Source organism: Dermacentor silvarum, chromosome 2, assembly GCF_013339745.2.
Source record: "Dermacentor silvarum isolate Dsil-2018 chromosome 2, BIME_Dsil_1.4, whole genome shotgun sequence".
In the NCBI taxonomy this organism is placed as follows: domain Eukaryota; kingdom Metazoa; phylum Arthropoda; class Arachnida; order Ixodida; family Ixodidae; genus Dermacentor; species Dermacentor silvarum.
The window spans coordinates 245,276,756-245,303,564 of record NC_051155.1 but is presented as its reverse complement, the minus strand read 5'-3'; the positions used below and the strand labels follow the sequence as shown (position 1 = coordinate 245,303,564).

Below are 26,809 nucleotides of genomic sequence, written 5' to 3'. Positions count from 1 at the left end.
CTTCATTTCTCTTTTATCAGACTTGTCTCTCCTCGACTCGCGATCCTATCGCCTCGCGGTTTCTTCGGATTGCACTCGACGCAGCGGATATGACGTTGGTGCGCCGGTGTTTTGCTTCTTCGCCACTTGCGAGGGCCGCGTAGGGAGCTTACATGCACTAGCGCCGCGAGGCTCCTGTGGTTACTTGTCGTGGGTTGGCGGCGAAACGCACGCGACGGTAGCAGAGTGCGTGGTTCGAGCAGAGAGAGGAAGGGTGAGAGGTGAGACGGGAAAGGGGCGAGGCCTTCCGTTGCGGAAGTCTGGTGGTCGACGCATGACGCTCGGCCCTCGCTCGCCCGCTTGCTTATTATTACGGCGCGTAGAGAAAGGAGGTCCAAGGTTGCCACCTGTGCGTACAAAGGCAGCCACCGGGGAGAAGCGATAAAGCAAGATCAAAAACACAAATCAAAGGCGGCGAGAGCGTCGATGCGAAAAAAATAGAGAAGGATTACTCGAGCGCAGCGCGTCGCGTGTACGAAAGGGAAAGCCCGCCGAACCACCGTTGCAGTCCGCCAAGTGTCACGGTGCGCGAAACGCACGTTGGTCTGCGAGACAGAAATCGGAGTAGTCATTCTGTGGACCGGCACCGCGGACTGAACAACTCTTCTTCATCCTCTCACGTGGACTTGTCGCTTGAACCGGGGCGCTTTAGCGTATCGACCAGCAGCAGCAGCCATGCCGTACATGTTGGAGAACGACGTATTTGGAGAAGAGAAGAACTGGGCCCTGGTAACGCCGGAACAGATCCGCGAGCTGCGCCAGCACTTCCTCGACACCTGGAACGAGGAGGACGGTGAGTGTGTGTGCCGGGTCCAAACTCCGCGATGTGTGCGTGAGGCACGCCTGAGCAGTCAATAAATGCAAATCCTGCGCTGTCCAACATAAGCACCTTTGGTTTCGGGCGTTGAAAGGTACTCTATACTTAAGTGCGGTTGAACTGAGGAGTAGCTAAAGACAGCTGAAATGCAAGAAAATTCGCCTACAAGAAGAAACTGTGGACTTGCGTGCGACTTGCGTTTCAGTGTTAAAACGTGCTGCGCGGTGGCATTTATCAGTACCCTTAAGGCAATCAAATTTTTATTTAGATAATTCTCACGGATTCATTTTTGAGAAGTTATGTCTGAGGAGAGACAGTATATTGATGTTAGCGAATAGAGGATTTGAAAAGCAAGAAAATGACCATACATAAACTCACACACAAAAAAACACAGAAATTATGCAAAGTCTAAATGCAACGGTCATTAGTTTCAATGCAAGTTGTCATTGTGCATAAGAAGTTACATTGTAAAAACATTGCGTGTAATCTACAGTACTTGACGTAAGTGCCTGAAATTGGAGTTCAGCGATATTAAGAAGACAGGTAACGTTGATGGTAACGATCTAATGGAAAGATTATACAGAAGCGGAAAATCCAGGCGTTTTCCTTGTTGAGGAAAATGGTAGTGGTATATGGACCCATGCGAACTGGTGCGCGGAACAGCGCGTCTCGACAACAAACGTTTTCGCGCTGCATACCGTAGATGTGAGCCGAGGCTTCCGTGACTTTTCATTTCCTTTCACTTGCAATAGTTTCAGAATGATTACTTTGGGAAAACTTGTGAGAATTCGAGCGTTTCGCCGAGTTCATGCGCCTTTGTGCTCGATGAAATTTCATGCTAATCTTTTAAAAAATGTCTACGACGTGCCTTCAATAAAATAAGCGACTAAATTGCATTGTTCTGTGAAATCGCATGCACTGACATTGAAGGAAAACGCGCCTGCCGCAGTGTGCTAACTGCAGCTACCTGTACAAGTAAATAAAGAGGCTTCAGCGTAAAGAAGGAACAACACTGAAACGATGTTGTAAGCCCATTAATATACGCAAAATTGTGAGACGTCTAATTTTATTCTGATACATTGTTCCGATCATGCTGTTCGCGCCCAGATGGACATTCATTGAACAACTAAAAACGCCATTGACGCACATACATTACATTAACTAAAACTAAATGTTCACTTCTCCAGTATGGAACCAAGACTATTCTCCATTCAACGAAGCTGTCGCAACCTCGTCGCAAAAGTTTGCCGGAAAGTTCTGCAAGATATTACACGCAGCTTCTTGCCGGATATTGAAGATATGGGCAATACAAAAGACATTCGGTTTTCCTTATAGCGCGTTATCCTGCATGCCACAGTGTATGCTGAATAAGTACCTCGTATTCGTGGCAAATCGTCCTTGGAAGTCTCATTTTACGTCATTCAAGACAACTATAGCATAGTAATAAGGCGACTTTAAACAGCGCCATTAAGGGGGTAGGGAAATCTCGCACACGGGAAGAAAAGAAGTCATCATGCAGGTATTCCAACGTGAAGGCAGGAAGTATGCGCTTGACAGTTGGCTTACCCCTAGATAGTATTGACGTACCATTTCCCACAGCTACAAGAATAATCCGACGTGCCTGTTCTTGCGCGTTGTGTTTTGTGCTACTTTTCTGCAATTTTCTATGATTATTTACCCCTTGGCTGTGTTCCAATACTGACAAGACTAACGCGTCTGTATAGTACATTCAAATATTTTTATTTTCCCAAGGAATGATGCAATCACATAAGCCCAAAAATAGGAGTGGATTCGGCGCCGCATTTCATGCTGTAGGTGGTGAGCGTAAACGCGTTTGACTAAATAAGCAATGACATGTGCACTGTCAAAGTACGTCTTGGAGAGGAAGTTTTAGTTCGCAACAGACTTCTTCAAGTACACGTGAAACGCTGAAACTGTAGCCGCCGTAGGGCGCAATAGGGTGCAATAGCGTGTAATATCTGACGCATAGAACTTGTACAACCATATGAAACCTATAATTTCCTGCAATTACAACGGGTTTCAGCCCTCCCAGCAGGCATCTTCCTTCCAGACATGTCACGCGCAGCATCAGAGACTGCGTCGTGCCATGCGGCTCCTTCCTGATGTGCCGCCCAAATACGCTCCCCTACCCTCACGTTCAGCAGCAGCCTTGCGCTGCTTGCGTGTCGCGACCAATTGGCAGACAAAACTCTGCGAAGCGGGCACTCCTCCGTTGAAGTGGGTAGCATTTCTTTCCGACCGGGAGCAAATGCGCTGAAGTCTTATTTCAGATGCTATTTCAACTGGAAAGAATGGTTCGCGGAAAAACTTGAACTGATAGCATATTAATCAACATAGACAAAATGTCTCTCAGAACAATCTGCAGCCCCCATAAGACTGGAATAATATAGATACTCCTAAGGTAAGCCAGTATATTCCACTTTCTCTTCAAAAGATTCGTCCGCGGAAAACGAGGCACCGTCGTAAGCTGCGTAGCTTGCCTGCAGCGTCTCATTGTGAACACCCTTGTGTTCTGCGCGCCGCCGACAACGCTTCCTCCGAAAAGCTTTCAAATTCTCCAAAACTAGTGCTGATGCCTGTTAGAAGCACAACACGCATACAATTTTCTACGAATAGATAGGGGCGCCCTTTCCCGATTCCTTCTGAGTTTCCTCCCCTTGTTTTTCTCATGAATTAAAGGCATATCCTGACTTGCTTTCTGGGTGGGACCTTATAATTGCTGTATATATGCCGCTGCAAGACGAGAACTCGATGGTAATTAAAGCAACCGCTCGCCCAGTCTTGAAATTAACTACACGTGTCACCGAACCGCCGCAATTTGAGGCCCGTTGTTAGGATGACAAAGAATGCCATCTTTCACGCATGCTTCGCGCGTTCATTAGACTCTGGAAGGTAAGTTTAGCCCGTGAAGTATCAAACATGCCAAGTATGACTGGCTACAAATTCTGCAAGGATGAGTCTGACAAAAAACACCAGAAGTAACTTGCAGCCAAGTGAGATACGTTTCTCTGCTTATAAGAATGGAGTCCTTTGCTTGCTCAGTGCGGCTGCCCCAGACATGACAAAAGCTCTCTAATGAAATTTGAAACGACTTCTCAGATTCCTTGACAGACAAATTAATGTTTTTTAACCACCATTCAACAATAGCGACATATTTACTTGCGCCTATATTATCCCCGTTGTCCTGGATTAGACACACGTTTCGGTAAGCATTTTGATTTCTTTCCTCTTTGAAAAGAAGAGCACTTGGCTCGCTTTTGGCCATCTGTTTCACTTATATAACGATTCTTGCAAATTGTGGCGCTGTCTCTGTCCATACTTGAAAGCTTCAACTGCAGAGCGCGCATGTAATATGATTCAGTTTCGTTTTTGTTAGTAGTCTTAAGAATGGGGGCCCAGTGTACATGGTCATTTGCGTTCCGCACACATTGGTTACCGGCTACGGCCGGTAACCGACGGCCTTCAACAGAACCAGTTGCCACACGCTCAGCTGGCCGACTGTGTGAGTTGCAAGATCTCTCATTACTGGGCAGCCTTCGTGGACGCTTTAGCATGAGCGCCAACTTTCGCTGGCAAAAAAAAAAAAAAAAAAAAAAAAAAAAAAAAAAAAAAAAACGGAAGATACGAGTAACGTTTTTCGTGGCATTTAAGCACTTTGACTAAGCTTCAAACAAGATAGACCTTTACTTTCTTTTTTCTTTTTAAGAGGGGAAAGGAAGGGGGAACGTTTATCTTCACGTTTGGCCGCGCGAACTGCTTAACATGCACTCTGGTGGCAATTAACGACAAATGCTGCAATTTGAGCCCAGGAATGACACCAAAAAAAGCTTTTCATGCCTGGGTGAGGCTACAGAAAGATTACTTTGAAGGAAACTACAGAGCGTATTTAGTTCGTTTATTATGGCAAACTAGACAACAAGAGACGCTGAAAATGGTTCACAGTTGCACAATTTTCTGACCAGGAACTTAGCTTCAATTCAATTAGCTCCTGTTACGTAAGTTATTCTGCAAGGGCTCGATGAACCTCACGCAATAAGGAAATTTAGCGTGTGTTGTCAAATAGTTAAAAACAAAAGAATTACTTCAATATATGGAGTCATCGCCGCTTCCTCATAACTATTCCACTCATCGCAAAATGTCGATTTCTTTAAATGCACTTATACTGCGTTTCATACATTACATGCAACGCTGCGGAGGCTAGCGAGACTTCTAGCTGTAGCTGCGTTCACACAAAGAAAGAGTTTGGTGTTTTTACCAACAATCACGTGAAAGTGTTCTTCATTCAGGCTCAGTAATAACGACAAAAGTTTCTTACCCTAAAAATTAACAAACTGTGCTATGCGGCTGTTAATATATCGTCTTATATCATTTTGTTACCCGCCGAGGTTGCATAGTGTCTTTGGCGTTGCGCTGCTAAGCACGAGGTCGCGGGATTGAATCCCGGCCCCAGCGGCCGCATTTAGATGAAGGCGAAACGCAAGAACGCCCGTGTACCGTGCGTTAGGTGCATGTTAAAGAACCCCAGGTGGTCAAAATTAATCCGACATGCCTCACTACGGCGTGCCCCATAATAAGATAATGGTTTTGGCACTTAAAGCAGCAGAGTTTAATTGAGACCATTTGGCTTTTCGTTGTTTTCCTTTTCGATTTCTTCATTAGCAAACCGTCGCGGCGTCTCGCGAGCAGGATCGCGCGAACATGTGCGACCACGAAGCTTTAGTACGAAACGCGCCGATCTATATATTTCAATTACCGAAATCATTGCCTATCTTGGACAGCGTTGCACGCTAAGAATGAAAAGGAGCACAGAGATCGTCCACTCCTACAGGAGCCATGCTGACTGCAAGTGTTCCACGCAAATTGGTCAGCTATATGGCTGGTTGTAGGGGGAATATTATCATTGCTAATTTTGAGCGCTAAATACTAGCACACAAGCTAAGGCACGAGAAGAGACAAGACAGATCACTGTGTGTTGTCTCTTTTCGTGCCTTAGCTTGTGTCCTAGTAGTTCGCGCTCAGAATTAGCTTCAATACCAACTCGCCCATTTTTCGCATCTGGGCATACTATCGTTTTCTTGCCAAGTTGTTCGCAAACTTTTGACAGCATGCGGTAAGCAAACTGTTCTGCCAGGTGCTTACAAAACATGTAGACCTTTGGTCATTATCGGTAATTTCGCGCGCTAAGCTACTGAACACGTCTTCTGTTTTTGCACCCGCACATCGCCCTCCCCCTTGCCACAGTTTGTATACATATTTGATTAACTGTTGGCAGGGTGGGCGATAATTCGAGACACTATGTCATGGTAGTAATGACTTCTCTTTCAGAACGATTTCAATCAGAAACATTTCCTCTCAGCGAGACGAGAGGATAAACAACAAGTTTGCTTAAAGTAATTTTTCATTTGCGTAGTTTTACCTTCACGACGATAATCTTCATTTCCTGAGCGCGGAGTAAGGAGTAAGTCAGCAGCGAACAGGTTTGTTTTGCTTTCCTGCTGGTCAGAAATGACCATATCTACCGGGCTTTTCCTGTTCGTACACGTGAATCTTTAGCTTCATAGAGGCAAGAGAAAAAAAAAAGAGTGAAAGAAAGAAGGAAAGAAATGTCTCGTGTAACTACCGCGGATTGCTTGTCGTTCCTCGCAGGCCATCGAGGAACAGGGACATAAAGATCATTTCGTGCCCCCCGCGCAGTTCCACACGCGTGTTACACAATGTATACGATGAAGCACACCGGTGACTGAAAGCCATCGGTGACGGGCTTGTCAAGCGTGCGATTTGTCACACACACACAGAAAGAGGAAGAGAAATAAATAAAGCACTTCAGCATTTCTGGTCTATCAGGTAGCCCCTCATAATGCATAGCCGCATGTGCTATCGAAATACGGGGCCAAGGAAACACCACAGGCCGGCACAATGTTTGTAGAAAACGTTATTCGGCCAGGAGGGGGGCGTACGCGCGAGGAACACGCAGGTAAACGTCACAAGATGTCAATTATAGCGTAGATGACCGCCCGGTGGGAGGCTCCCTTTGTTGCAATCCGGCGCGCATTAGTGCCTCCAGCGTGCGCGGATGTGAGTGCAGAGACGTTTCGGGTCAGGGAGAGCGGAGTGACAGCCGCTCATACGTGGCTCTCTCGAATAGGGACAAGGTTAACGAAACGTCGCGATGACTTCGCTTTTCTTTCTCTATTTTTCTTTCTTGTTGTTTCACGCTTCCGTGTAAGCGTCAGTAGAATATACGTAAAGCCGTACGGACATATCTCTTTAAGCTTGTACGGTTGTTTGCTGGTCGTCGCGTTTGGCCGCTTCGTTAAACACGACGCTTGACGGACTTCCTTGTCTGCGACGGCGCATGAAAAACCAAAGACGAAAGAAATCACTAGTTTCCCGCGTACGTAGGCAGTGATTCATTTCGACCCGTTGAAGTGGCCAGACCTTGGCTCAGTGCTTGGATCTGGGGCGTGAAATCTTGCGGCGACCTTCCATTACTAAACAATACCTCCTGGTGCGCGTCGGACCGTGTGAGCATGGCCTGCACTTTGGAAACAGTGGGGAGAAAAATGCAGTGACCCTGTTCACGCATGCGCGAGATTTTAAAACACTGTTGTGATTGTCTAGTCGACCTTAAGATTAAATGCAGTTTGACTGCAATTGCAGAGTTTCAAGGACCAGTTCTGCTCTGCTGACGCACCTAACAAAGGACATCTTGAGTTAAGATTTTCTCTTGATTATATGCAAGACAGTAAATAATGACTGTCTTTGTTTCACTTTTTTTTATTTCAGCCTATTACATTCCTATTGTTATACTCAAGGAATTTGAACACTACACTCCAGTGGAAGTTAGGCACGAACAATGAACTTAAGTGAAAATAATCATATCCTGGTGCCCTAAACATTGGGCGATACAGTGAAGTTGATATTCCGCTGAATCCAGTGATATTTTTTCTTCTTCTCAAGGCAGTCGCCACCTGCCCCACGCGGCTTCACTTATCGAAAAATGCTTAGCGATTATTTCTATTTATTGTGCTAACCGTTGTCATCTGCGTTTAGTTAGTGCACGGAATATCTGCAATAAAACGTAGCCTATGTACTCTGCACTGAGTACATAGGCTGTAGGTCTTCTTGGAACCCTCCATGTATCGGTTAGATCACCTTGCCCGATTCTCGAACGGTTTCGAATTATTGCATATTAAAGATGTGAAGCAGCCTTCAGCAGGTGCTCTCTGCAAACTTGATTGCGCATTTACTAAGGCGTGAATTGGCACAGCGTTGACTTCGTGCCTTCACTGTGCCTCCTCTAAAGTAATCTAGAGCCGAATTCATGAATTTTATTGCTCGCAGCAACCGTTTGTTACAATCCCCCTGTATTCGCTGATATTATTTCTGCTATTACGACTGGCCGACACCTGTTCTTGCAAATTGCTTAGTCGTGCGCTGCCCTCTGGACCGCAGCATTTGACTTTATTATTTTAGAGCGAGTTGTTCATCCTTTGTATTGTTACTGTAATACCTTCCGGCGAATGTAGGAATCCAAATAAAAAGAAAGGTGTACTCACTGATCTGTAAATGCGGCACCTGCTGTGTCACAAGTTGCGAGAGAGATAGAGGTTTAATTCGGAGAGTAAAGATGGGAGAGATTGCCGTAGCAAGAAAGAACACCGCCAGCTCCACGCATATTGAAAGGAAGGATAAAGATGACAAAGCGCAAAAATTAGAAAGAACAAATATGAAGCACTCACAAATCCGAGCTGTGAAGATAGGCACGCAGTACTTAACGCAAACACAGATCAGCATATACAACAAACGCTTAAAATTGTTTGCAATAATTATACCACGCACGTCCATACGTGGTCTCACTAATCATGCAGAGAATAAATATTCATTCATGTAAGCACGTGTGCACATGAGTTCAAATCAACATGAATCGAATTAGTATCACTTTCTACAAATCAGCAATCTTCGCGTGTTTTAGGAGAATGCCGCAATTCGCGTTCAAACTAAGCAGCATTTAGAAAATAAACGCTTCGATTGCATAGCATATACACGGTAATTGTGTTATGAAAGGGAGCTCTCTTTAGCCAACACGACTTGACTCAAGTACAGTGTTTAACGGGACCTAAATTTTGGCACACCTGTGGTGGCCTAGTAAAAACTGGCTGCATTCACGAATTCACTACGAGTTGGTATCGCGCCTCGCACAAGCGTACGCTAACCGCCAGAAATCCCTGCAGGATGGACCTCTTTCCAACTGTGGACCGTGTCTTTTGGATACTGTCCCATCGTGCTTTTCTGACCTTGCGCACGAGGAAGAAAAATCGCAGCTCTCGAACAAGGACAAACGTTCAAGTGTGCAGCATTCCTCTTCCTTTTTCACGTATAAGCAGGTCGTCGGAGCAGGGCGGTTAACGTTGCATCATTTTTACGTTCCGCTGACTTCCAGGAATTCCGTCTTTGTGCCACACAGAGCATGCCTTCTATAGCTGGTAGTCCAGCAACAAATGTGCGCACATTTTTGCAATTGATTGTTATGTTAATTGGTTATAATTACGATGGAAACGGCTGACCACACCGACACGCCCACATACAAAGCGCTATCAGCCTTCGCCGAACGAACCTCATGGCAAACTTGAATATGAACTATGAAATGAATAGTTGCAGAGAGAGAGAGAGAGAGAGAGAGAGTGAGCAGGGAAAGGCAGGGAGGTCAACCAGACAAGCGTCCAGTTTACTACCCTACACTTGGGGTAAGGAAAAGGGGGAATAGAAAGAAGAAAATAGGAAGAGAGTGAATACTGAGTGCACGTGGGATGATGCACAGGGACACTATAAGCGGTCTCTTAAACCTGTGCCCTTCAAGTAGTGTACTCGCGCCCGAATCGCTTTTTGTGCCAGTGAAACATGTGGCCCCGGTCCGACTATCTTTGTATCAGAGAATCGTCTCGAGTCCAGTCGGTTTAAAGTTGTCCTGAGAGAGAGGCGTTGTACGTCGTAGCGAGGACAGGTACACAATAGGTGCTCGATGGTTTCCTCGCACCTACAGGAGTCGCACTATGGGCTCTCGGCCATTCCCATACGATAGGAGTAAGCGTTCGTGAACGCCACTCCCAGCCGCAAGCGGCACATCAAGGTTGTCTCGCCGCGGGAAAGGCATGATGGCAATTGTAGCCGTAGCAAGGCGTCAAGCTTATGCAATCCGCAATGGAAGGCACTTGAACTCCAGAAAGCTTGTGACTTAGTTGTACTAATGTTCGGGCCTTAAGAGTAAACAATAAAGAAGAAAAATAGTGATAAGTCCTAATGAGTGCCTTACAACTGACATATCCCTTGTGTTTGTACTGCTACATTTCTAGGTTTTGCTTAAAGATAGCTTTCTCTGAAAACGCAGAAGGTCGAGATGCTCAGCTACGCCGCGGGATTACATATGCTTGTCAAGTGCCATTTGTCTGACTTCGTAGGCCTCTGCTGGTGCATAAATTCTGAGATATTCGTGTAGCCTATCGGTAAGGGTACACTACACGGCTATGTCAGTGCTTGGTGAGTTAGCCAAAACGTCGATAAGACTGCTTCATAGATGTGGTATCGCTGATGTACGCGCCATTATGCAGATTGCCGTCTCCAAAGCCAAAGCCGACTCATTCTAACTTTCGTGTGCACCCTACTTGCGCGGGTTTAGTGCCGGTGATTCATGACAGCTTCAGGCAGGGGCAGTGGAGGTGCAGCCTGTCATTCCTTGACTTGTCCAACCCATCCTCTAACAGAAGATAAAAGCGACTAGCACAAAGTCGAAAGAAAGCCAGTGCTTTTTTTTTCGCTTGTTTTGGGGCACCTGTGATCATTCATAGATCTTTAATTTGGACACTACGCGCTTCCAATGCGCTAAATTGCACTGGAGCGATCCATGGCCAGTTCACCTGAATGTATGCCCCCACATTCTCGCTCTGATGCGTGTGACCTAAGATTGCTTTTGCTTATGCCCACGTGCGTTTCTCCCTCGCCTTCTTCGCAGATGTGTACTACGACGAAGATGTCAAGAAGATAAAGGAGAGCGATGATTTCTGTCGGAAGATAATCGCCCACGTGCGGCTCGACATGGAGTTGGCCCACAAGGTCGCCTCGTACCATCTTCGCTGGAGACGCTATGTCAAGATTCGAGGTACTGCTATCGTCCCCGTGTGTGTTGTTGCTGTTCTTGCTGTTATCATCATCATTGCCATTATATCACTGAGATGACTTGAACAGTACGTGTCTCCCTTCACAGTGGCAGAGAGAGTGAAAGAAACGAGGATAAAGAGCGAATCGGACATTTCCTCGTTTCGTTCTTTCTTTCTACTCGCGTCTTCAGTGGTACTCGTCTCGATTCATTCCGGTCGCCAGCAAGTCTCTTTGTATGCCATCACCATGTTGCGCGCGTTGCGACAGCGGAGGACACATTTTGAGACAGCATTCGCGGGCACACTGCCTCAGTGGGCGATGACAAATGCAGGAACAATCTACTGCGGTGTGGCCTTGCTTGTGCCCGTCGTCTTGTCTGCTTCGTCTACAGAGCACGTAGCTCCAGATTACATTTAATAGGCGTGACCATGAAGGAGGAAAGTAAGGCTTAGAACTGTTCAAAGCATACGTGGTTAAACACAGCATCGTCAAGCCCTCATTTTTTATACTGCAGTGCACTACTCGACTGAAGGAGAGCGTTTTTCTTTTCGTCGTCTCGTGGCGATGGATATCTGGAAACATCGCTTCGTTATTATATTTTCCCGCATGATGGAATAGAATTATCCTTGATCGGAGATCGGGCGTGTTGTTAACGCAACTGCTAAGCAAAGGCGTGCTCGCTTTCAAGGCTTTGGCCGTCAGCGGGTTCACTGGGCTCGGCCAAAACCGCTCAAGGACAGCCTCTCGGGCCGATGCTTTATCGATGAAATCGCCCAGCGCGTTTGCGTCGTGATCCAGACTGAGAAAAGCGATATTTCATAAAGAACACACTTTTCTCGTAGACCGCGGATATGAAATCCAGGGGCGAAAAGCCAGACGTTGCTTGATCTGTCGGCGAGATAAGGCTGAGCTGTTGCCGAGTTCTATTATGCATGCCGTGACGGCTCAAATAAAAAGCACAGACATTCGATCAACTATGGTATCATTAGAATTATATATATATATATATATATATATATATATATATATATATAGTTATGAACAATTACGTGCACAGATTTTGGTGGCATCCGTTATTGAACGTGGATTGGGCAGGCTTGTGAGCACATTATTTCGGGTCGATGGTCCCACTCAACGCGCTCGTTAATAGATAAACAGCGAAACGCGTGAAAGTTGTAGATCTTGTATGAAGCGTATACCAAGTCTAGATTAAAAGAAAAGCGAACAATGCCTCAATATTGGTGTCAGAACTATTTGCAGCGCTTGCCATAGTCGACCCAGCGTCATATGTGTTTGTCACACCAAGAGTCCGAGTAGGTACCTGTGAGTGTCGTTGAAGAGACATATGAATTGCTGGCAGAGTGCATATATCGTATATTGAGGGGCAACTGTTGCGGAGCTGACCTCAATTACAACATGAACTTGCATGCTACACAAATGCAAGCTCATTGTTGTCATCACCAGTCATACATGCGTTGCAAAACGAAGGCCGCTCTTAACTGTCTGCTGGCGCCCACTTGTATTGCGCCACTCTCGTTCATTATTATTTTTTTTTTGCGCCAAAATATTATTTTTTCGTGCCTTCACGAAATTGGCCTTGCGTCATTTTGCTCCGGTACCTCAACATGCACTTTTTTGACAAGAGTACGCCTCACGTAACGTAAGCTCAAGGTGTACCGTTACAAGGCACCATTAAATTATTTTAATTGGATGCATTTAATCGCATCAAGTTATAAGAACCGCAGCTTTGGGCAAGCTCTGCTCGTCCCGATGCCCCAAGACGAAACATGCACCAAGCCCAACACAATACGGCAAACGTAGTCCTTGATACGGTGTGGCCATGACTCTGCATAAAGCTTATAAACTGCTTGGTCAGACCGTTTGCATGCCTACGAAACATCGGCGTAACTTGTGCTTTAATAAGAAAATATAACATAAAATAGACTGTATTCACAAGTTGTTGTCTAAAACCGTACTGTTGACTATCGTGTAAGGCATGAAGAAAACATGTCGCTTCTATATTAATCCCGCAAAGCCCAAACACTATTCTAAATCAAGAAAAATTAGGACAGCTCCTTTCCTCTATTTTTGACTATGAATAGTATATTCGTACCAAAAACACACACACACAACGAAATGTTAAAGCTAAATATTAATTAGTACAGTAATTAGTAATTTGTTTCCCGAACTATTCAGAATTGAAGCTTCCCTCCAGCAGATCAGAAACGCTACTATGGGCATTGCGTTAAGTTTCCCACGCTGAAACCGGCATTGTGAGATATCAAAATTTGCTCATCGCTTAGGGATTTTTGGGGCTAAGCATTCAGCACCAGTGTCGACTCTGCTGAGCCAAAACACGCTGACATGTATCACCTCCGCAGATTTTTTCTGGGGAGCTCTGCGGCCTAGAGCTTTTGCTACCGAATGGAAGACGGAATTAAATCCTGCGTCATTCCGCGGGTGAACATCGTACGAAAGTACTCTGGGTTAAATCCTGTAAACGAACGTAGACCCTGTGAAGCTTATGGTTCTACATGTAGATCAGAGGCACAGCCTGGAGTGTCAGCAGCCAATGGGACCACGTTTAGAGATGCCGTGTGCACCTCTAACCTTATTAGGAGATTTCGCTTCACTTTTGACCTCTAGTCTGGATCTGGACGTGGCCAAGAGTCAACCATTGAAATTTCGCACCGGTACGTTCCGTAGACAACGAATAGTAGAGTAGACCGAGCAAAAACCCATGGCTTGGATATTTGGGTAAGGGCTTCTGGGCCGACCTGGGTTCCTGTTAACAATTCACACACTTTCGCAAATATAGGCGCAGCATACCCGAAAGGCAGGAAATGAACAGACATTCCTAAAGAAAATACAGGAGACAGAAAACTATTTTGGGAGGAGGCAGGGGGATGTTATTAACACTGCTTTTGAAAGCTAAGCGTAGATTTGCATGATTCGTGATTAAAGTGATGCGCTCTTGCAGATATCAAGGAGGAGTCCATACCTAAGGAATATTTTGAGCAAAACGCAATCTACCCATACGGCAAGGACAAGCTTGGATGCCACGTGTGTAAGTATACACAAAACTAAGTGCAACCTCTTTTGTCTATTACGATATGTAGATGCCTTAAGCTAGTTTATTACCAAAATATTTAAAAGGCCAGGCTTCACCAAGCTATGTCGTCGATGACAAAATGTACAGGAGAGCTTATCACCTCGGCGCTTGGAAATCCGTAGCAAATTTTAATTCCCTTTTCACATGTGCCGGCATACGTTTTAGAGCTGTAATGCGACAAAAGCGTAAAAATTAAGCATGCAAGACAAATGTGCGCGCAACCTTATATTATTCATGAAAGGTGTTCGCACTGGGATTGCTGACGCTTAGTAGAATCCTGTCTGTTTCACTGACCGGCCATTTGGCATCTTGCTTTTCCTTGTCTAACCAGTGGTGCTCCGGTGCAAAAACTACACCAAGGGCCAAGCCGACGTGCTTGAGGTGAAGCGGGTGTTCCTGTTCTTCCTGGAAAAGTTGTACAATGAATATGGCGCCAAGAAGGTCACCATGGTGTTCGACTGCAGCGGAGCCGGCCTAAGCAACATGGTACGCAGCATTTATTCCTTACCTAGCTCGTTCGCGCTGTTAGTAGAGAATAGCGGCGGCACTCACTTTTACCCTATCAGTTAAATGCACTACAACCCGCGCCCTGGGATGCATTTTAAGTGCATGGAAAGGTATAACTCTTTGTTTAGATTGGCTGTAGCCTATGAACAACGCCTAGCAACCCGTTGAACAACGGCGGGGTGGCGACTTGAATGGTTCCGACTTAGTATGATACTAAGTCGGAGTCCATCAACGAGAAATGTGCTGCGCTGCCAGCATCGACCACTGGATGCCACACAACGCGCGTGGCCTTCCCGAGTGTCTCGCACCTCGTGCGAGTTTAGCAGCTGCCATGAGTACTCAGCGCTCGCGTAACTGGAGCTGCTTTTACCGCGCAGTAACACATAAATGCAGGCGCGTGGTGGCAGTGAGAAATGCCCCAAACCTTCAGAGCGAGACGCTATGCTGATACGGCCCCGTAGGCGAATAGTATATGGAAGGAGTTGAAGTGCTACAACATCTTCATGCCTGCTGAAAACTGGACGTCGTCGTGAAGACTCTCTTGGTGGAAGAACGGACGGGTGAGCACTGTAGGCAGACATGCACGCCGTGTTGGCAGGGCTAGGTGATGTCACTGGTTACGTAAATTTAGCCATGAAAATTTTATTGCGATAGCAATTATATGGACACTCCAAAGCGGATTTCTGCCGTCGGCATCGCCGTCGTCGTCGCCGTCGCCGTGAGGTTCCGTATGACGTCAACGGCGATGAAATCGTCGCCGCGCTCCGGGCGCTGTATGTGCGAGTGAAAGGGTGCGAGGGACGCGCGCTTTTACAGGGAGCGAACGCACGTCGAAGAGCAAACGCGCGTTCTGCGCCGTGCTCCCTGAAGGGCTGCAGAATTAAGCGTCTCTTTCCTCCTTTCCATATATAGAGAGCAAACATGACTTTTTCCATCGCGCGAAAGGCTGTGGGGAGACGGGAGGGAGAGAGGGAGGGGAGGCGACGTTTAGCTGCGGTACCAAATGCATATTTATATAAAAAAAGTTGTCGCAGTTTCACCTGAAAGGCGAAGCATCAATTGCGATAGCAAATTTGAAGAGAGCTATACGGAGTAATGATAGCAGCTTTATCAGCTGTATAAACTTGGACATGCAGCAGCACCGGCAACACGCAGAACTGTTGTCGACGCCGCCGGCGTTTTGCCCGCGTTCGCACAAAATGCGTGCGGCGTTGGTGACTGTTGCCGGAGCCTCTGATATAAATAGGCACTTGGTGCCGCAGCTAATCGTCGCCTCCCTTCCCTGCCCCTCCCCCCCCTCCCCCAAAGCCTTTCGCGCGTCGGAAGAAGGTACGTTTACTCTACATATATGGTGATTGTAGAGGAGGAAAGAGACGCCTACTTCTGCAGCCCTTAAGGGAGCACAGCGCAGAACGCGCGTTTCTTCTCCGCCGTGCGTTCACTCCCCGTGAAAGCGCGCGTCCCTAGCGCTCTTTCACTCGCACATACAGCGTTCGGCGGCGCGCGGCGACGATTTCATCTCCATTGACGTCATACGGAACCTCACGGCGACGGCGACGGCAGAAATCTGCTTTTGAGTGTCCATATAATTGTTATCGCAATAAAACGCCGCGCGCGTTCAGTGCGAACGCGGGCAAAACTCCGACGGCGTCGACAACAGTTCTGCGCGTTGCTGGTGCTGCTGCATGTCCAAGTTTATACAGCTGATAAAACTACTATCCTTACTCCGTATAGCTCTCCACTAATTTGCTATCGCAATTGATGCTTCGCCTTTCGGGTGAAACTGCACCAATTTTTTTTATGTTCAGTGCAATATATTTCGAAAATGTGTCGCTTGGGTGTCCGATTAAGATAACCATAGATGACTTTAAGCCCCCACATATCTTATAGCAGATCATAATCAGTGTTCAAAAGCAATCACACGCACGGCCATGAAAGCCATTCAGATCTGAGAGAGAACCACACGTTGAGGCGTGCATCTGATATCTGCAGCTACAAGGACTTCCCGAGATGCAGACACCGAAACAAGAGGAAAAACTCATAATAAACTATGAAAACAATAAACCTAACAACAAGGAAAAAAACGCTGTCTGCCACAGCGTTCGGCGTACATGATCGCTTTCATTTTGAAGCAACGAATAAACATTTATTGAATTGAAATTGAATTGAATTGAAGATCGAATGCTGCCATGGTCCTAAATGATAAGAAGTAGGCCGGCGTTGTACACGAATGCTAGTACTGTTGTCGGCCTTTTAAGATTGGCATGTTGGCTTTGTTCTTTCAAAACACCATGGAGAGCCCTGTCATCCAGATGCGTCTGTGCTCAATTAGCATCGTAGCAACACCGCTCCAGAGACAAGGCTGACACTTACGCAAGGGGCCTCATGCCCTTCTGCGACTGGCACTTATAAATTTCATTTTCTCGTCAAGCGTGAAGCCTAAGATGTAATATTTGTGCGTCACAATGGCGCGCCCTTGTACAGAAAGACAGTAGTCAGTTGGCCTTCGGTGGGGCCATCAATCGCCGAGGCTTGGAAGGCCTCGCGCCGTTCTGCATCCATAATCCGTGTGACAGGCTCAGACGTCAAAGAAGCTTCAGCGTCGCCGCATCTTGACGTTTCCGCGTTTTGTGAAACCAAAGAAGGCAAGCCTTCCTGCATTCGGAACACCAGCGTTGTTCCCAAGGTCCTAAGAAAGTTACAATAAGAAGGTACATGTGTAACTTGTGGGCATATGTAGCCTAATGGTGCAACCTAGCCATGGGAGTGTTAGCCAGGAGAACTTGTCGTAGTTCAGTTCTCATAACCCGAGTATTGTCGATTTTTACACTTCTACTACTTTTCCCTTCTTTGAGAAAAGCAAATATTTACCTTCTACCAACTGTTAAGCGATACTTTAACAAAACAGCGACAGGTTTCATACGCTGTTCGTGACCTCAATGCTTCACAGTGAAATTACTTGACGCCTAATGTTCTTATCGTAACGACTTTCGCTACGCACGCGACATATACAAAAAATACACTGACTATCGCCTCTACAGAAAAAGAAAAAAGAAGGAAGAACATCAACATGAACATGAGCATGAAAATAGCTGGCTTCTCCTCAAAATACTCGCTATTGTGGAGAAGCCGGCCTTCACAAACGCAATATGCACACCCGTTGCGACAGCTCTGGGAGCGCGTCGAAAGTGCCTCATAATCTGTCCATGTCGGTTTACGAGTAATAGAATTTTGAAAAAGAAAGCAACAGGACTGATACATGCCACATCAAGAAGCAGCAAGCCAACACGTTCTCTTACACATTTCTCTGGATTAAAATCAGACATATGGCACGCCAAAGACGAAATGACTAAGGCCACGCTTTTATGCAGTTAGTATACCAAGGTTATTACGACCACTAACATGTGAAGAACAAAACATGCTAGAGAGAGAGAGAGAGAGAGAGATGGTGAGGAAGGCAGGGAGGTTAACCAGATGCTAGAATCCGGTTTGCTACCTTGCACTGGGGTAGGAAGATAGGGGTTAGAAAAAGGACAGAGAGTGAGTGAGAAAGAAAAGAAAAGAAAGCACGCACACAAAAAAATGCAAGAACAACTGTATAACAAAACAACCTGATCGCCCCCGCACTTACGTAGTATCAAGCTTACATTGTTTTGCTTTTTGGCGGTGACTGTTTTTCACCGGATTGTCACTGTTGTATGTTTGTCGCTTTGTGCAAGACGCGCGTGTTGTATTCGAAATTATTACCGTTTCCGTCGCTTCTATGCGAGAAGAAAGTCAACCACGCGTAGCGCCATACACGAAAGTATTCTTGTTCTTCAACGTGGCATAATATTTCTGTAATTGGTTTATGGAGATTCATATTTGCACAAATACGCCCTTATAGGTCTTTCTCGTGGATGATGTTTTGTTTCCCTTCCTTTTCTCTTCAGGATATAGACTTCACCAAGTTTATCTTCAACGTATTCCTCAAGAGGTACCCGCTGGGCCTTGGTAAGTGATCGTCGGGCTTTCAGTGCACTTTCGATAGCTTTTACAATAAATATTTTCTTGCGTCAAAATTTTAAAGAAAAAGCTGAATTCACAATATTAGGCGGCCCTTAACGGTCGTACACTTCTTTACATTAAGCAAGTATACTCAATATCTTGCCCGTGCTGAGAAAGTGGGCGCGTCGTTTTGTTAATCTGTCGGGCTGAGTTCGCGACATCTCATGTAAATTTTCAGGAGATAGATTTCAGAGATAAGGCCAAAGAAAAAGTACTTTCATTTTCGTATTTTATTTGTGCATCATTCGCATACACCTACAGGTGTATGTGATATCGAGGACAGCGGTCTGCACAACCGTACGCAACCTGTGCACGCCTTCAGATTTCAATCTACGCGGTCAGAACGCGATAACTGAACTTGCTCGTAGCTACCATGTATCGAATGCTTTTGCTTCCGGCATTACACAGCACCTTGCACTTGAACAGTGTACCCCATGAAAACGAGAACGCCAGCTCTTGAAGGTAAAGTAAGAAGCCACCATATGGTGGCAGATGCAATTTGCAATTTACGAAAAAAAATGAATAAATATAGGCGTGGTGACGTGCACACAGCTTATCATGAGAGGAGCCAAAACAGGTCGAGCCTGGCTACGAGGTTGGCCATGCAGGCTTGTTGCTCGATCATCATGGAATGTATGAAGTGTAGCGCAGCAAAAACAAGGACACAAGAAGATACTAAACATTGACAGCGCTTGTGTCTGTGTTTCATAGGTAACTAGATTTCTAGGTAACCGTAAGTTGTACCCATATCTTGAATCTACAACTATGATGGTGTGCTTAATTCTGTTGTTTTAGCCAAGCAACAACTCTTTGCATTAACACTCTTGTAATTATACACTGTATTCATATTCGCCTTGTTGTTCGCAGCTCCTACCATTGTACTTGCCCTTCCTGTGATAATCCCATGAGGAATTGACAGTATGTGAAATGAATGAATGAATGAATCAATTAATTAATTAATGTTCCATGAGTCTGGCTAGTTTTATGAACTTAGCGCGCCACGTCCTTTTCAGCAACAATTTCAGTGCAACTCTTGAGCAGCGTGTTACGTCGAAGTTCTTTGCAAAATAAAGCTGAATACAACACCCCAAGATAAGGCGCCGATATAAAGATAAAAACGCCGCGATCGTGCACTTTGCGACCAATGTTCTCTCTGTTCCTCCTTTATGAAAGCTCTTTGCATTTGTACTAATACATCGAGACAAAATGTCGACATTCGCGGGTGTCGATTTCTGTGATTCGCGATTGAGCTGTATCCACAAACTGTGTTGCTTCGGCGCTCATATGTTTTCTTTCCGTTCGTTCGGGTTTTCAGTCTCCACGGTATAGCTATTATAGGCAAAAGTAGCATGTACAGGTATGCACGGCGTGTAACTCTTTTTATTGCTACGAAGGCACATCAAGTTCTTTTGCTAGCATAGTAAAACTACCAAGAAATGTTTATCGGGTAGAGCGCTGCTGCTTATTGCGCCATTTGCGATGAGGAAAAAAAAAAGCATGCTACCATGATGAAAAAGACACACTCGCACTCGCTTATTACAGTGGTTCCAGCGGTGGTCATTACCTCTCTGTCGCAGAAAGAGGCGTGGACGAGAGGAAACCCTTAATTTCTATTTTTTTATATCAGTTCTGTTTCAAGGTCGAAAGTGAGCGAGCTCGGCACACCCAGGCTGACGACTAACCACATTTCTTTTTCTTTTCTTTTATTCCTTTTTTTTCTTTCTTTTAGGCTACGTCCTCGTCTACGACATGCCCTGGTTGTTCAATGGTGAGTTTTCGGTCCTCATCTCATACGCGACCTTGCCGACATGTACAAGGAGCGCACCAAAGCGCTCACCTTAGCAACCAAATATAAAAACTCAAGAGTCGTTCAGTCATGGCGTATATGCCATGTACGTCAGTACACTTAATCTTACACAAGTGGCTCACTATGGTTTGCCAATCCACTTTTTCTCAGCCGCCTGGAAGATCATCAAGGGCTGGATGATGCCCGAGGCCGCAGCGCGAGTCAAGATGGTCAACAAGGAGGAGATCAAGGATTACATTGACCCCAAGGAGCTCCCAGTCCACATGGGTGGAACGGTGAGTGATTATTGGACCATGGTTTTGGCGACGCTGGGTGATCTGAGTGCACTCTCCCGTTTCTTCGGTCGCGCCGTCTCAAACTTGACATTATTATTGTTCTTGCTGTGAACACATTCTCTTTACGAATTGTCAGTATCTTTCATTTGTATACAGTGTTTTTTAATTTTTATGTTTATTAACTTTTTTCGCGCTGTTGCGATGTACAGGTTTTTGATGCACTTGAAGCACGGGAATTAGAACAAAAAATTGTATTGTGCCTAACGAACCAGCTCAATAGTCAAGCTCTTCATTTCTATATTTCGGAGAGAGAACACTTGATCTCAACGCCTGTGGTCTCGAGTCTTTTTATTGACGCCTACGAGGAATTGCCCCGGTAATTGAGGAGCCGCTTCGCGTTTTCCACTTGTCGTTCGGCTTAAGCTAGTTCCGCCGGCAAGATTGAGATCCGTCATTCCCGCCAGCTGGCAGGACAAGCTTCCCTGTTATAGGCGCTTTATGTAAAGTTTGCTGACATTTTAACGCTCATAATGCTTTATGAAAGGTAAAACAAGTGTAAAATAGACGCCATTTTCCTAACCGTCTGCTGCGCACTGCAACTTCCGCTGGGATTTATCGTGAAGCTTTTGTTTTACCTCCGGCGGGTTTACTTATGCAAAATCTGGACACAGGTATAGCACTCATGACTCACCCGAGATATTATGTCAGTAATTTCCACCGTGTTCTCAAGGATTATGACGCAAACAGTTTCCGGCCCCTCTAATGAAAGGTTATGACGCAGCCACACGATACGCGCACAAGCAAGTATGGATACTCGTCCACACATCGACATTTCTTAGACCTGTATCAGCGCTTATTCGAACTTTACGGCACTAACCAATATATGTACAGTGCTTGCTGCGTTAAGTGCATCTGATGAAGCTTGGTATGTCTCGATGGATAACAACCTTCGATATTTACAACGATAACTGCGTATTTGAGTTCATCCTTTCAATTGTTTCGTAGCCATGTTTAATGAATGCTTAACTCAAGCTTGGTACTAATATACCGCAGCAGGGTCTCAGAGTGGGCAAGCTGGTGATCCACCTAGTAGAAACTCATAACACTGCGAAACAGTCGGCAGACAAAGCCCAGATTCTCGCACTATGAAGAAGAAAAAAAAAAAAAAAAGGACGACGGAAGATACACGTGTCAGTTCCCGTCTACGTTTTGTCTTTTGGCGTTGAGAATTTCGCAAGTTGACTTTTAAGCACTTAATTCTGGGGAGTTGGTATTCCATGCTGATGAAAAATAGCGCGAAAAAAAGGACGAGAAATAAACACGATACGAGCGCAGACTAGCAACTGTAGTTTATTGTCAGAAAAACAAACACATGCCATGACAAAAACACGTCTAAAATGTTAAACATTAACGGCTAAATAATAAATTTCTATCGCATTCTTTGCGGTGCTCAAATTAGACGACGGTTGCTCTTTCAACGAAGCTTTGTGGTCTATTAATCGGTTATTCAAACACCGTCCGGTTTGGCCGATGTGCCACTTCCCGCAGACAGGGGAATGTGATACACTACAACATTTCTACACTCAACCAACCTGTCACGGAGTTTAACATCACAATCACTCCAATTTTGCGTATCGCTTTCAACCTTTCTTACTACTGCTGCGCAGATACAGCCTAGAAGAAGAAGAAGAACGTAAACTTTATTATCAAATCGATAAGATTTGAGTCCGGCGTATTTTAGTGGGTCTGGGCACCCGCCGCGGACGCGGTTCCGAGAGCTTGTCTCGAAGCGGCTTCCTCGGCTCGCTGGACGGCCCAGAGCTGTACTGTCAGGTTCGAGCTGAGCAGTGCGGTCTTCCAACGCGACCGGAGGCTGGCGGTGGAAGAGACGGAGGTGTCGGCGCTGCCCGAATTGTCTGTTATGTCCTGACATTCCCATAACATGTGATAAAATATACATATACAATACAATATACATATACATATACAATATACATATGCAGATACAGCCTAACATTTTTTTTGTTACTTTCACGTGGCACTCCGCTAAGGCAGTGAGCGAAGCTTGGTCAGCTCGCGTGCAAAGCGAAAGAGACGAAAGGGGACGCCGCGGTTCGTTCCGTTGGAAGGCTCGATGATGCGGTATCGAGTAGAACATCTGGAAGTTCTAGGCTGGGGAACACAGCTTATACCGTCCGCCGCCGATAAACACTTGTGTTCAGACGTCTCGAGAGATTCATGAGTGAATCAGAATTGCCCATGCGAATAAATACGGTGGTTCTCATGTATTCTTGCAGGACACTTACGAGTACAGCTACGTCCCAGGAAAGCCGCTCGGAGAGCGAGTCGCTTGTTGAGTGAGGCCCAACAGCGTTCGCCTGTCCCACCGGATGACTACTCCCGGTGGCTCGCCGGATGCCGCGCACCAGATTCGGCAGACACTGAGAGCTTGTTTTCGAGCTGCTCCTCTCGAGGGATTTGACTCCAAAGACCTCCTTGCGGTACTCTGCTGAACAAAAAAAAAAGAGGGTGTGCTATTTTTTGTTGATAAAAACGACGACGAAAACCCAGTGTACAAAAAAGGTTGCCTTAGTGGAAAATGGAGAGCTGCTGAACATTGAATGAATGCTTTTTTTTTCATATTTTCATTTTTTCTAAATTTAGCAATTCCGGCATTACCTGGCGTTTCGTTTGTGGAAAAGCTTATGTATAACTAAATATAAAGATCGCCTGCTTAAATGGCAGGGCGATGCTCCCTTTAAAAAATCTATATTTGGACCGTGTGTACCTTCTACCAAACTGAAGTGCAACCTTTTTTTTTTTTTTTTTTGTACTCAACTTCTTTTCCAATAAGGGTTATTTGCGGTGTCTACTGTCTTTGATGGGATCAGCGACAAGAAATGTCAGTGATCAAGTTTGTCCTTTTGTTCTCTACTTTCCTTACATTTCATGAAATATCTGAACAAGTCACCCTGGAGCACTAGACGTGCTATGCTCAACGCTGTGATATCGAGTGTGGACTACCATCGCAAAAAAAAAAAAAAAAAAAAAACTAGTTCTCTTTTTCCTGCGAGCGTCTGTAACACGCATCTCATACGTACTGATGATTGTTATGTCGTGAATGACGTTTACCACAAAAAACACAACTGATATTAAAAAATATCTTTTTAACGTCCTAAAAGTATGTTTTCTTATTAAAGTAGTAAAAAACGCATTGCTCATAAGTTCTAACAAAGACAGCATGTACAGTCTCGTCAGTTATATTGGGTCCAGGCGACGTCGAATTAAAGTGATTTGTGTGATCTTATTAGAAGCGACATAATTAGTTTACACTTTTCCCCCAATTTGCTGGACTAGCACGTTGTCTAAAAGGCCAAATTTGCACTTCAGTTTTCTTCCGGAAGGAAAATTGTTCAGACATTCCTTCATTAGAGCACTTTTCCTTATCCGCACATTAGTCAAGGACACTGCTGCTTTGCGATTAGGCATTTTAACGGATATGCAAAGGTTCGTCATGCGGAAATAGGCGGCAGTGTGCCTTGCAGTTTTCATGAATTGTGAATGTGTACAAAGACGTATTTTTATACCAGAAAATAAAATCTGTTATTATTGTAGCATACTCGTCTCGATGTCTTGGTTCTTTGTGATGACACAACCGTAGCGTTCGAGACTGGTAAGACACGGCAGTTCACAATCGTGCGCCATTGAGCTGAGCTTTGAAGAGCAAGCAAACTTCCACAGAAGTAAAAGAAGAAGATACAGCACAAATCTATGACAAGACCAATACTTAAGGACGCGCATGAAATAAAACATAGATAATATTGCGACATATATTTATGCAAGACGATGAGCAACGCGAGAACAAGGTGAGAGCAGGAGCCAACGCTTCGACGAGTGAACTTATCTTCTTCAAGGCGACATATGCTCTGCCTCGACACAGTATATATAGGTACGGTTCTTCTAAAGGGGAGAGAGAGTAATGCGGGTGGGCGAGGTAACGAGCGAGGGTGTAGAATTCAAGAGAAATATAATGCGCTACTGATAGTGGGTGGAGGAATTTGAGGCAACGCCGTGTGTCAGCCGGTTGACGTGTCATTGTGGGTTCCTCTTTTCGTGGAAGGGGGCTGGACGATGGGGAGGAAGGGGTATGTGCTCCGCTGGAGGTTAGTGAACTTACCGTGTCTCTGAAAGAGAGAATATTTTGAATTTCAATTGAACTTATTTGCCAAAAGGATACAAAAGTGATGAATACTACATGAGAAGCATCTGGATCCTTAGCGTCCAGCTAGTTTGGATCCATACATAAATAATAACAGAGATTTATATTTATGCAATATCAATTTCAAGAGTGCTGCGTTAATAAATGTAGCGGCAGAAAAATGGTGCTCGTAGAAAAAGAAGAAAATGAAAATAAATAAATAAAAGAACGAAAGGAATGAATGAAAGGAAAGGGAGGTTGGAATATTATTGACAACCCAATATACGAAAAAAAGTAACTAAGCAACTCAATGAGAAATAACTAAGTGCTGTTGCCTATAGTTTGATTTTTTTTTTAATCTATGCCCTATGCTAAACTTCAATCTGTAGGGGTAGCACGGATCGGGCTGCAAACAAACCGATTCGTCATATGAATTCTATCCTGTGTGCAAGCTATTCGGCAACCCAGCAGCAGCACCACCTAGCAGCAGTCACAGTCTGCAAAGTCCGGGATAGTTATCCTGGAGAGCTTCGTTTTATTAAAGGCGTTGAAGCCTCCACCTGCCCTTCGTCAGCGCACACTTCCCCTTGCCTGCAAATTGCTCATCGTTACATCTAACCTGCCGCGCTATAGACAGCCCTTCGCTTCAGTTCGAAACCGCTATGTTGTTCTCATAGACCACCGATCATCTGCTCTCTATGCCTAACTTCTTCCTCTTCATCTCTACTACAATATCCGCTACCCATGTTTGCTCCTCTAATCCATACTGCTGTCTTCCTGTTAGGCATGTGCTTTTCCATTCCAGCGCTCGATGCGTGCGCGGATAGTTGACTATCAACTGTTATAGTGCCCACACTATACGCTCGAGCAATGCCGGATGCGTGCACAGAGTGTTTTCTCTGATTTTACGCTGCCATAAGCATTGACTATTTCACTTTAAAGCAGGAGATCCTGGCACTTAAGCTATAATACACCTACTTCCCTGACGGTTAAAGCCGACGTTTACTTTTACGAACACCGTTACGAACACCACAGCCGCCATATTAAACATGAAAAACCTTTCTCGATGAAGAATCCACGTTTCAATGGATGTGGCAGCTAGAGCACTGCACGGGCTCGAGCTTACCCGAAAGCCCGGGCCGGGCCGGGTAGAGCAGTTTTTTCACGGGCTCGGGCCGGGCTCGGGCACGGCGTGTGCTTTTTGACCCGGGCCCGGGCCGGGCTCGGGTTCTTTGACGCAGGCCCGGGCCGGGCTCGGGCTTTCTGCGAGTTATTCTCGGGCTTCTCAACTCTGAAAAACATGTATTTTTTGGTCTCGGGCCGGGTTCGGGCCGGTTTCGAGCCGGGCTCGGGCCGGGCTTGGGCTTAAGGTAAATGGCTGGCGGGCCGGGCCGGGCGGGTAACGTAGATTCTTTCCGGGCCCGGGCCGGGCCCGGGTCTCACCATAAAAGTTTTGATCGGGCTCGGGCGGGCCGCCCAATGTAAAAACGGGCCCGGGCCCGGGCCGCAAAAATCGGCCCGTGCAGTGCTTTAGTGGCAGCACACAGATAATATGAAATCGCACGCCCGTAACCAAGAGCCCGTAAACACCCACATTAGCGAGAGATCACCCACGTCAAGGCTCCATCAGCTCGCCACCCAAGCAACCCGAGCGTCGAAGCTGCGGCGGTTGACGAACAGGAAGATTCGCAGCGCCAAGGGTAAACAAGCGCATAAACGAAGCGTGGAAAAGCTGACGCCGCGTGACGGGCACGCCGTGTGCACGCCGAGCTCGGCGCTGCGTCGGGGCGTTGTTGCGTGTTGAGCCGGTCGCGGTATAATGGCTTCGCAA

At 45.8% G+C, this 26,809-nt stretch overlaps 1 protein-coding gene across 1 annotated transcript; it reads left to right on the top strand.

The window, feature by feature from the left end:
* Window positions 1-441: 441 nt before the first annotated feature.
* On the top strand, window positions 442-24,389 carry LOC119443026 (motile sperm domain-containing protein 2-like). Its single transcript, XM_037708147.2, has 8 exons — window positions 442-832; window positions 10,887-11,033; window positions 14,013-14,099; window positions 14,476-14,630; window positions 18,584-18,644; window positions 20,428-20,466; window positions 20,656-20,780; window positions 23,078-24,389. Exons 1-8 carry the CDS (start codon window positions 715-717, stop codon window positions 23,135-23,137), a joined length of 792 nt encoding a protein of 263 aa, XP_037564075.1. The 5' UTR covers window positions 442-714; the 3' UTR covers window positions 23,138-24,389.
* The last annotated feature ends 2,420 nt before the right edge of the window (window positions 24,390-26,809 follow it).